Raw genomic sequence first — 12,699 nt, forward strand, 5'->3', positions numbered from 1 at the left:
TGTGTGTGTGTGTGTGTGTGTGTGTGTGTGTGTGTGTGTGTGTGTGTGTGTGTGTGTGTGTGTGTGTGTGTGTGTGTGTGTGTGTTACAAGTATTAGCAGCGTCAGTTAGCTCAATCAAATCATCGTGTCATTGTCCCCCGCGCGTGCGCGCCTGCACACACACACACACACACACACACAAAACTGGGTCAGCACTTGTGCATGCGTGTACTACCAAAAGAAGACTGTGTACATCGTCAGTGCAGCGAAAAACAAATTACGTCAGAAATGAGTCCAGCTTTTCTTTCTTCCTGCTAACAGCCTCTAGACTGCACAGGGGATTTGTTTTGTGTGTGCATACGCGCGCGTTGTGTGTGTATGTGTGTTTGTTACAATAACTAGCAGCGCCAGTTAACTCAATCAAATCATCATGTCGTTCTCCCCCGCGCACGCACACACACACACACACAAAAAAACACTGTGTATATCCTCAGTGCAGCGAAAAAAAAAAACACATCAGAAATTAGTCCAGTTTTTCATTCTAACTTCCTGGGGTAAATGAAATTGTTTGGACATGATTTGGAAAGACACACACCTGTCTACATATAAGGTCCCACACTTGACAATGCATGTCAGAGCACAAACCAAGCATGAAGTCAAAAGAATTTTCTGTAGACCTCAGAGACAGGATTGTCTGGAGGCACAAATCTGTGGTAGGGTACAGAAACATTTCTGCTGTGTTCAACAGCAGAACTGCAGATTCACTAGGACTCTTTCTAGAGCTGGCTGCCCATTTAAACTGAGCGATCCAGGGAGAAGGGCCTTAATCAGGGAGGTAACCAAGAACCTGATGGTCACTCTGTCAGAGCTCCAGCATTCCTCTGTACAGAGTCGAGAACTTTCCAGAAGGACAACCACCTCTGCTGCAATCCACCAATCAGGCCTGTATGGTAGAGTGGCTAGAGGGAAGCCACTCCTTAGTAAATGGCACATGGCAGCCCACCTGGAGTTTGCCATAAGGCACCTGAAGGACTCTCAGACCATGAGAAACAAAATTCTCTGGTCTGATGAGACAAAGATTAAACTCTTTGGTGTGAATGTCAGGCGTCATGTTTGGAGGAAGCCAGGCACCATCCCTACAGTGAAGCATGGTGGTGGCAGCATCATGCTGTGGTGATGTTTTTCAGCAGGAACTGGGAGACTAGTCAGGATTGAGGGAAAGATGAATGCAGCAATGTACAGAGACATCCTGGATGAAAACGTGTTCCAGAGTGCTCTTGACCCCAGACTGGGGGACGGTTCATCTTTCAGCAGAACGATGACCCTAAACACACAGCCAAGATATCAAAAGAGTGGCTTCAGGACAACTCTGTGAATGTCCTTGAGTGGTCCAGCCAGAGCCAAGACCTGAATCTGATTGACCATCTCTGGAGAAATCCATCCAACCTGATGGAGCTTGAGAGGTGCTGCAAAGAGGAATGGACAAAACTGCCCAAAGATAGGTGCACCAAGTTTGTGGCATCATATTCAAGAAGACTTGAGGCTGTAATTGTTGCCAAAGGTGCATCAACAAAGTACTGAGCAAAGGATGTGAATACTTATGTACATGTGACTTCTTAGCTTTTGATTTTTAATAACTGTGCAAAAATAATGATTAAAAAAAATATTTTTTCATGTTGTCTTTATGGGGTGTTGTGAGTAGAATTTTCAGGGAAAAAATAAATTTACTCCATTTTTGAGTAAGGTTGTAACATGAAATGTGGGAAAAGTGAAGTGCTGTCAATACTTTCCGGATGCACTGTAAATGTTGCCGTTAGGGACAGTTATAACCAAGCACAACCTATCGTTTCATTGTTATGCAGATGATTTGCAAATCTATCTGCCTATGAGGACTAATGGAAGTGATGCAATTACTTCATTATTTCATTGAATTCATGATGTAAAGCAGTGGCTGTCCCAAAATTTCCTTTACTTGAATGATAGTAAAACAGAGCATTGGGTTTGAACATTCTGGCATGCTGAATGTTGTACCGTCAAATCTTGATGTTCTAGCTAATTATTTCAAACCAGCTGTAAAGAATTTGGGAGTGATATTTCACAGATGTTTGAGGTTTGATCAACAGATCAAACAGAACAAACTCTGTTGTCAGAGCAAGTTTTTTTCCAGCTATGTCTTCTGGCTAAAGTAAAGTCCTTCCTCAGTAGATGTGATCTTCAGACAGCCATTCATGCTTTCATCAGCTCCAGATTTGATTACTGTAATGCACATCATTGCTGGTGTTAACCAGTGTCCTCTTGCATGCGTCCAACTTGTGCAAAATGCTGCTGTTTGTCTCTTAACTAACACATCCAGAAGTGAGCATATTATGGCTGTACTTAACTCATCCACTGGCTTCCAGTTCATTTTAGAATTGATTTTAAGATTTTAATGTTTGTTTTTAAAGCTATTAATGGACTTGCACCTTCGCGCTTAACTCTCCACACATACAGTAGGACATTACGGGCATGTGGTGAACTTTACTTAGATGTTCTGAGGTCAAAATATTTAATTCTGGGATGATCGTGTTTTTGCAGTGGCTGAACCCAGACTGTGGAACAAGATTTGTACACTATTTCTGACCCAGCACTTGTGGGTCACAAATAGTGTTATCAAAGCTCAAGACGTATTTATTTAAACTGGCTTTTAATACCTAGTGGTGCTGTGGCATGTCTTGTTTTAATGTGCCTTTTTAACTCGATTGTATGTTTGTTTAATTTTTTTTTTTTTTTTTGGTGAATTCTTGATCATTGATTTTACTGTAAAGCACTTTGAACACCATTTGGCTGCTGTAAAGGGCTATAGAAATAAATCAATATTGATTGATTGATTGATCTTAAAAAGCAACTTTTAGATTGTTTATACTGGTGTTTGCAGCTCAGTGCTCTCTGAGTGTTCTGCTTGATACATATATATATATATATATATATATATATATATATATATATATATATATATATATACATACATACTGTGGATCACTCAGTACTTGTTTCCTGGTTAGGACATCATATTGGCATTCAAGGAACTACACTTTAAGTGGTTTAAATCATATTTGGTTGAAAGGTGTTTTTCTTTTGTAACTGGTGACCTCTCCTCATCAACTACTCCCCTGTGCTGTGGAGTGCCACAGGGTTCTTTTCTTGGGCCTATTCTATTTTCTTTGTAAGTTTTGCCATTGGGGTTGATTATAGCCCAGCACAACCTGTCCTTTCATTGCTATGCAGATGATCTGCAAATCTATCTGCCTTTGAGGACTAATGGGATTCTAAAAGGTTTTTATGTGCTATTTTAACACTGGCTGCTGTAAAGCGCTTTATAAATAAATGTTGATTGATTGATTGGTTGGTTGATTGATTGATGGATATATCTAAATTATAGCCAGTAGTAAATATGAGTATGAGAGGACTTTTCTGCTTAGTTTCTTTCTGTAACACTGTATGAATTAGCTGATGAGTGAAATAGTCTCATTTGAATTTGTTTTCCTTTTTGGCACAATGCCAAACATGAAAAGACGCCAAAAGCTCCTCATCCATTTGGAGTAGCTTGTTGTAAGATCTCCATTGATAACCAAGTGGGCCTCGTCATTAGGCTAAGAGATATTTTTTGGCGGTCCCCTTGTTAAAACAGCAAAGCGTCACAGATTAGTCATTACTCCATTTGTTTTGCTGTGTGTGTTGGCAGTTTGGCGGGGCCCCTGGCGAGAGAAGCAGCTAGTAGCTGCGGGATGGTTGAGTGGAGATCAATGGGCTCAGTGTTTGAGCCATCAGCCGAGCCTGAGATGTTTGGGGATTCATCACTTTTGTTTTTGTTTATTCAAGTATCAGGTTAATCTGCTTTAGAAAACTCTGCAAACGGCCTGACCTCTTCCCAAAAGCTACAGTCCTTCCCCCTCCGCTGACAGCTCGGCGTGTCCATACTGCGCAGGGAAAATCCAGAGGTGTATACTTTGTCTGTTTGGTCGTGTTATCTATCGGATGGCTTCAAGGTCCCACACACGCTGAAGGATTCCCCTCAGGATGAAAGGAAGCAGATTATGCATTGTGTGAATTGTATCACTATCCAGAGTGTTGACACTTGCAGCTTTTTCTTTATGTGACACTTTATAATGCCTCATGTTGCATTTCACAGTAAAAGCATTGTGTTTGTTGTCTCTTTATAGGGAATCACTTTTGAGGAGTTTAGGTCATTTTTCCAGTTCTTAAACAACCTGGAGGATTTTACCATCGCCATGCAAATGTACAACTTTGCCAACCGTTCCATTGGTCAAGGTAAAGGAGCCCAGCCTGAAACAGCAATAAATTAATAGTTTAGTTTTTTGTTTTTTTGTTTTTTGGGGGGGGGTTACACTGAATACCAAGATGAGGCTAAATCTTAAGTTCTGTTTCTAAATCTTAAGCTCTGATTCAGCTCAGTTGATGATGATGGCTTCATTACTCACAAATTCTGTCACATAAATGAGTTCGTGCACAGGCAATTGAAAGAAAGAAAGACAAAGAAAGAAAGAAAGAAAGATAATTAATGAAACCCCTATTTCTGAGATTTAATTATTGTTCCACATAGGGCTGCAACAAACGATTATTTGGATCATTGATGAATCTGATGGGGTTTCGACACGATTAATTAATTAATCGGATTAGCAGGGAATTTTTTAAAAATGTGCCAGGGAAACAATTTTTCTCTCCTTCCATCACTTTATTTAACAACAGAACATTATTTGAAAACTTAAAATACTTGAAAATAAGCAATTCGTCAAATGTCCCTTGGCTGTTGAAATATAAAATAATAAAGAACAAAAATAATTATTTCAAATGGCATTGCTTTATCAAAGTGGTGAGTTGCCATAAAACAACATTGAAACATATAAATGTTATAAAATTTATGGTGAAAAAAAGAGGTATTTTTGTTGCTGCAAATGAGCAATTAGCATAACCAGTTAACCATCCATCCATTTTCTTCCGCTTTATCCGGAGTCGGGTTGCGGGGGCAGCAGCTCAAGTAAAGCCGCCCAGACCTCCCGATCCACACACACTTCCCCCAGCTCCTCCGGGGCAACGCCAAGGTGTTCCCAAGCCAGCCGAGAGATGTAGTCCCTCCAGCGTGTCCTGGGTCTTCCCGGGGCCTCCTCCCAATGGGACGTGCCCGGAACACCTCTCCAGCGAGGCGTCCAGGGGGCATCCGGAAAAGATGCAGAGTCACCTCAACTGACTCCTTTCGACGTGGAGGAGCAGCGGCTCGACTCCTAGCTCCTCCCGAGTGACTGAGCTCCTCACCCTATCTCTAAGGAAGCGCCCAGCCACCCTGCGGAGGAAACTCATCTCGGCCGCTTGTACTCACGATCTCGTTCTTTCGGTCATGAGCCAAATCTAATGACCATAGGTGAGGATCGGAACATAGATCGATCGGTAAATCGACAGCTTTGCCCCCCTACTCAGCTCTCTCTTCACCACAACAGTCCGATACAGCGACCGCATCACTGCAGATGCTGCACTGATCCGTCTATCGATCTTACGTTCCATCCGTCCCTCACTCGTGAACAAGACCCCGAGATACTTAAACTCCTCCACTTGAGGCAAGGACACTCCACCGACCTGAAGAAAGCAAAGCACCTTTTTCCGGTCGAGAACCATGGCCTTGGATTTGGAGGTGCTGATTTTCAGCCCGGATGCTTCACACTCGGCTGCAAACCGCCCCAGTGCACGCTGAAGGTCCTGATTTGACGAAGCCAACAGAACCACATTGTCCACAAACAGCAGAGATGAGATTCTGTGGTTCCCAAACCAGACCCCCTCTACACCCTGGCTGCGCCTAGAAATTCTGTCCATAAAAATAATGAACAGAACCGGTGACAAAGGGCAGCCCTGGTGGAGGCCAACGTGCACTGGAAACAGGTTTGACTTACTACCAGCAATGCGAACCAAGCTCCTGCTGCGGTCATATAGGCACCGGATAGCCCTTAGCAGAGGACTCTGTACTCCCTGTACTCCCAGAGCACCCCTCACAGGGTGCCCCGAGGGACACGGTCGAATGCCTTCTCCAGATCCACAAAACACATGTGGACTGGTTGGGCGAACTCCCATGAACCCTCTAGCACCCGATGGAGGGTGTAGAGCTGGTCCAGTGTGCCGTGACCAGGATGAAAACCACACTGCTCCTCCTGAATTGAGGTTCGACCATCGGTCGAATTCTCCTCTCCAGTACTCTGGAATAGACCTTACCGTGGAGGCTGAGGAGTGTGATCCCCCTATAGTTGGAATACACCCTCCGGTCCACGTTCTTAAACAGAGGGACCACCACCCCGGTCTGCCAATCCAGAGGCACTGTCCCCGATCGCCACGCAATGTTGCAGAGGCGTGTCAGACAAGACAGTCCCACAACATCCAGAGACTTAAGGTACTCAGGACGGATTTCATCCACCCCAGGAGCCTTGCCACCGAGGAGCTTTCTAACCACGTCGGTGACTTCGGACTGGGTAATGGATGAGTCTGCCTCTGAGTCCCCAGTCTCTGCTTCCTCTTCAGAAGACGTGATGATGGGATTGAGGAGATCCTTGAAGTATTCCTTCCACCGCCTGACAACATCCCCAGTCAGGGTCAACAGCTCCCCACCTGCACCGTAAACAGTGCTGGTGGAGAGCTGTTTCTGCCTCCTGAGGCGTCGGATGGTTTGCCAGAATCTCTTCAAGGCCAACCGATAGTCCTCCTCCATGGCCTCCCCGAACTCCTCTGAGACCCGAGTTTTTGCCTCTGCAACCTCACGGGCTGCAGCACGCTTGGCCTGCCGGTACCTGTCAGCTGCCTCTGGGGTTCCACCTACCAACAAAGATAAGTAGGACTCCTTCTTCAGCTTGACGGCATCCCTTACTTTCGGCGTCCACCACCGGGTTTGGGGATTGCCGCCGCGACAGGCACCAGAGACCTTGTGACCACAGCTATGAGCGGCCGCATCGACAATGGAGGTGGAGAACATGGTCCACTCGGACTCCATGTCTCCAACCTCCCCCGGGATCTGGGAGAAGCTCTGCCAGAGGTGGGAATTGAAGACCTCACCGACAGATGGTTCCGACAGTCGTTCCCAGCAGACCCTCACGATACGTTTGGGCCTCCCAGGTCTGACCGGCTTCCTCCTCCTCCCAGCGGATCCAACTCACCACCAGGTGGTGATCGGTTGACAGCTCTGCCCCTCTCTTCGCTCGAGTGTCCGAGACACGTGGCCGAAGGTCAGATGATACGAGTACAAAGTCAATCATCGACCTCCGGCTCAGGGTGTCCTGGTGCCACGTGCACTTATGGACACCCTTGTGCTCGAACATGGTGTTCGTGATGGACAAACTGTGACTAGCACAGAAGTCCAACAACTGAACAACAACAACAACCTCCCGCACAAGCTCAGGCTCCTTCCCCCCCAGCGAGGTGACATTCCACGTCCCAACAGCCAGGGGCTGTGAGCATGGACCGGGCCGCCGGGCCACCCTCCCTCGACTGCCACCCAGTCCTTTCTGCACACGACCCCCATGGCCCCCTCTGCAGGTGGTGAACCCACAGGAGGGCGGGCCCACATCGCTCTTTTGGGCTGAGCCCGTCCGGGCCCCATGGGCTAAGGCCCGACCACCAGGCGCTCGCGCACGAGCCCCAACCCCAGACCTGGCTCCAGGGTGGGGCCCCGGCTCCGCCATACCAGGCGACGTCTCGTCCCTTGATTTTTTACTGGTCATGGAGGTTCTGAACTGCCCTTAGTCTGACCCATCACCTAGGACCTGTTTGCCTTGGGAGACCCTACAAGGGGCACAGGGCCCCCGACAACATAGCTCCTCGGAACATCCGGGTACGCAAACTCCCCCACCACGATAAGGTGGCAGCTAGAGGGGGAGCAGTTAACCATAAAAAAACATAAAACCTAAATCAAAAACTGTAGCCTGACTCATTATATGTGCAACATTCCCTGTATAACTTGTAAACTATGTGGTCATTTCATAATGACACATGTGACTCATGTCTCTTTCACTAAAATTGTATTGTAGCATTATTAGTTATTATTAATATTATTATTGTTGCTATTATTATTAATATATAAATAAAAATAAATTAAAAAATATTATAATTTGTAATACATTTGACTCTTTTACGACAACAAACACTGAGCCATTAATTATTATACAGAAAACAAATGCACAAACATGCTGAAATGCCAGCAGCTTAATGCTAACTTTAACATTGAAAACACCATAGACATGGTAATGCGTTAGCATCAGCATTAGCATAAAATACATCTATCAACTGTTTCAAAAGACCATAACAGGTCAGTTTAACATAAAGGTAAATATTCCTCACAGACATATGATATTAAGATAAAGCGAAATAAAACAAATGAAACCAACGAAGCAGCAGCTCGAAGCACTCCTTCATTGGTTCAAGATTCAAAGCAAAGCTTGGTTGATTATATGGAAGAAACGAAACATTTGCAGTAAAACAAAGTTATTTAGCAACTAATCGATGAATAAATTAGTTGACAACTATTTTAATAATCGATTTTAATCGATTAACTCGATTAGTTGTTTCAGCTCTAGTTCCACACATTATTATAGCAAATCAGTGAATAATTATACAGTAAAACTCTCATATAATGGATTCAATTGCGAATTTTGTCTGTTATAATCGAAATCCGTTGTATGTATAAACTGAAGAAAATCCATTATACGTATAAAACAGAGAAAATCCATTATATGTATGTAATCGATTAGTTAAATCAGGAATCCTGTATTGAGACCTGCCTTTTTTCTAAGTCAGATACCTTTGTGGTACCTAAAAATCCTAAAGCCTGATATATGCTTCTGCAACTCTGTGGCCATGCAAAGACGTCAATGTACGTGTGACTCTTTGAAGTTCTCTGTCACATCTTATTGCAATTTACCACAGGAACAGTGGCTTTTTCTGGATTAATTTGTCCCTCAGCAAACTTCTTTATACAATCATCAACCTCCAAACCAAAGGTAAGGTGTACAATTTCCCTCCATGAATTGTGGTTTTTGAGCATCTTTTCTTGAATTCGTGTTGTGAAGTTGGTCATATTTGCAGACTTTTCTGCCAAACGTAGTTGATCCATAATTGAAATGAAATCAGTGTGCGCACAGCAAAAACTTTTAATATATGACGGGAGAGGAAGGAGTGAAACAAGAAAAATGACAAATCACAGCCCTTTGCGTTCTCCGTCATTTACCAGGTGCACGTCACAGAGAAGCTTCACAGCCACGTAGAGGGGCTTTGATCTAAAGCCGTTTGGTTCGCCACACTCAGGGATATGTGTGAAACTTAACACCATATTACAGTGCAGGCAACAAGCAGCATTTTATTAATAATCACCGGTCTTGAATTACGCCCTGCCTCGTTTAGGCACCATATTTGAGCAGGGTTTTAAAAACATAATCAGCCAGTCTTTTAATCACAGAAATACAGTAACCACTGTCATGGAATTGGTGAATGTTAGTGCTGAACTTAATTTCATACATTACAGGTTCCTGGGCATGTCCAGACTGATCTGTCCAGTACATGCGAGCGGTTTTTAATGAAAATACATTGCGATCGGACAGGACATTTTGCCCCATGTGAGTGAAAATACATTATACAAAATCCATTATATATGGTGTTTATTACATAAACCATACAAAAGCATTAGGACTTTAGCTTTTGTCCGATGAGTATGATTATCCAATTTATACAGTAGTGTTCAGAATAATAGTAGTGCTATGTGACTAAAAAGATTAATCCAGGTTTTGAGTATATTTCTTGTTGTTACATGGGAAACAAGGTACCAGTAGATTCAGTAGATTCTCACAAATCCAACAAGACCAAGCATTCATGATATGCACACTCTTAAGGCTATGAAATTGGGCTATTAGTAAAAAAAAAAGTAGAAAAGGGGGTGTTCACAATAGTAGTAGCATCTGCTGTTGATGCTACAAACTCAAAACTGTTATGTTCAAACTGGTTTTTTTGCAAACCTGTGAATCACTAAACTAGTATTTAGTTGTATAACCACAGTTTTTCATGATTTCTTCACATCTGCGAGGCATTAATTTTGTTGGTTTGGAACCAAGATTTTGCTCATTTACTAGTGTGCTTGGGGTCATTGTCTTGTTGAAACACCCATTTCAAGGGCATGTCCTCTTCAGCATAAGGCAACATGACCTCTTCAAGTATTTTGACATATCCAAACTGATCCATGATACCTGGTATGCGATATATAGGCCCGACACCATAGTAGGAGAAACATGCCCATATCATGATGCTTGCACCACCATGCTTCACTGTCTTCACTGTGAACTGTGGCTTGAATTCAGAGTTTGGGGGTCATCTCACAAACTGTCTGCAGCCCTTGGACCCAAAAAGAACAATTTTACTCTCATCAGTCCACAAAATATTCCTCCATTTCTCTTTAGGCCAGTTGATGTGTTCTTTGGCAAATTGTAATCTCTTCTGCACGTCTTTTATTTAACAGAGGGACTTTGCGGGGGATTCTTGCAAATAAATTAGCTTCACACAGGCATCTTCTAACTGTCACAGCACTTACAGGTAACTCCAGACTGTCTTTAATCATCCTGGAGTTGATCAATGGGTGAGCCTTTGCCATTCTGGTTATTCTTCTATCCATTTTGATGGTTGTTTTCCATTTTCTTCCCTGTGTCTCTGTTTTTTTTTTTTGTTTGTTTGGGTTTTTTTTGTCCATTTTAAAGCATTGGAGATCATTGTAGATGAACAGCCTATAATTTTTTGTACCTGCGTATAAGTTTTCCCCTCTCCAATCAACTTTTTAATCAAACTACACTGTTCTTCTGAACAATGTCTTGAACGTCCCATTTTCCTCAGGCTTTCAAAGAGAAACGCATGTTCAACAGGTGCTGGCTTCATCCTTAAATAGGGGACACCTGATTCACACCTGTTTGTTCCACAAAATTGATGAACTCACTGACTGAATGCCACACTACTATTATTGTGAACACCCCCTTTTCTACTTTTTTTTTACTAATAGCCCAATTTCATAGCCTTAAGAGTGTGAATATCATGAATGCTTGGTCTTGTTAGATTTGTGAGAATCTACTGAATCTACTGGTACCTTGTTTCCCATGTAACAATAAGAAATATACTCAAAACCTGGATTAATCCTTTTAGTCACATAGTACTACTATTATTCTGAACACTACTGTATGATGACGGTTTAGGTGAATTTTACATTTGTATATTTTTTGCATGCAATAACAATAATAATAATCATGATAATAACTAAAATGTTGTTCAAACAATAACAATCTGAGTATCCTTGTTTTACAGCTATAATGCTGATGAAGTGGAATGGATGGGCCATATTAAAAAAAAAATCTGTTTACTGAATAAAAAAAAAATCAACCTTAAATAGCAGTTTGGATGGACGGTGGGTTTCTTACCTTCATGCATGGCAGAGCTGTTAAATTGTCAAGCATTAAAACAATTAGATTCATGTTATTGTGTTTGGAATCGGGGCAAAAAACCTAATCAGGACATTATTCTTCTTCTTTGTCTTTCGGCTGTTCCCGTTAGGGGTCGCCACAGCAGATCAATCGTTTCCATCTCACCCTGTCCTCTGTATCTTCCTCTGTCACACCAACCACCTGCATGTCCTCTCTCAGCACATCCATAAACCTCCTCTTTGGTCTCCCTCTTCTCCTCCTGCCTGGTGGCTCCATCCTCAGCATCCTTCTCCCTATATACCCTGGGTCCCTCCTCTGCACATGTCCAAACCATCTCAATCTCGCCTCTCTGACTTTGTCTCCAAACCATCCCACCTGAGCTGTCCCTCTGATATGTTCATTCCTAATCTTGTCCATTCTTGTCACTCCCAAAGAGAATCTCAACATCTTCAGCTCTGCCACCTCCAGCTCTGCCTCCTTTCTTTTTGTTAGTGCCAATGTCTCTAAACCGTACAACATAGCTGGTCTCACTACTGTTTTGTAAACTTTCCCCTTGCTGATATTCTTCGGTCACAAATCACTCCTGCCACCTTTCTCCACCCACTCCACCCTGCCTGCACTCTCTTCTTCACCTCTCTACCACACTCTCCATTACTTTGAACAGTTGACCCCAAATATTTAAACTCAACTACTTTCACCACTTCTACTCCTTGTAACTGCACTATTCCACTGGGCTCCCTCTCATTCACACACATGTACTCAGTCTTGCTTCTACTGACTTTCATTCCCCTTCTCTCCAAAGCATATCTCCACTTCTCCAGACTAGACTCAACGTGCTCTCTACTCTCACTACAGATCACAATGTCATCTGCAAACATCATAGTCCATGGGTACTCCTGTCTGATCTCATCTGTCAACCTGTCCATCACCACTGCAAACAAGAAAGGACTCAGAGCTGATCCTTGGTGTAATCCCACCTCCACCTTGAATGAGTCTGTCATTCCGACTGCGCATCTCACCGCTGTCACACTATTCTTGTACATGTCCTGCACTACCCTAACATTCTTCTCTGCCACTCCAGGCTTCCTCATACACTGCCACAACTCTTCTCTTGGCACCCTATCATAAGCTTTTTCTAAGTCCACAAACACACAATGTAACTATTTCTGTCCTTCTCTGTACTTTTCCAGCAGTATTCTCAGAGCAAACATTGCATCTGTAGTGCTCTTTCTCGGCATGAAA

General features: G+C 43.3%; 1 protein-coding gene across 1 annotated transcript in view; it reads left to right on the forward strand.

Annotated features, from left to right (window-relative positions):
* Positions 1-12,699, forward strand: part of LOC117520582 (calcium uptake protein 3, mitochondrial-like) — a 103,360-nt gene that overhangs the window by 76,189 nt on the left and 14,472 nt on the right. The window contains exon 12 of the mRNA XM_034181895.1: positions 4,180-4,288. Within this exon, the coding sequence (XP_034037786.1) occupies positions 4,180-4,288 (109 nt within the window). The remainder of the gene's footprint in view (positions 1-4,179; positions 4,289-12,699) is intronic.

The sequence above is a fragment of the Thalassophryne amazonica genome, chromosome 11 (genome assembly GCF_902500255.1).
Source record: "Thalassophryne amazonica chromosome 11, fThaAma1.1, whole genome shotgun sequence".
In the NCBI taxonomy this organism is placed as follows: Eukaryota; Metazoa; Chordata; class Actinopteri; order Batrachoidiformes; family Batrachoididae; genus Thalassophryne; species Thalassophryne amazonica.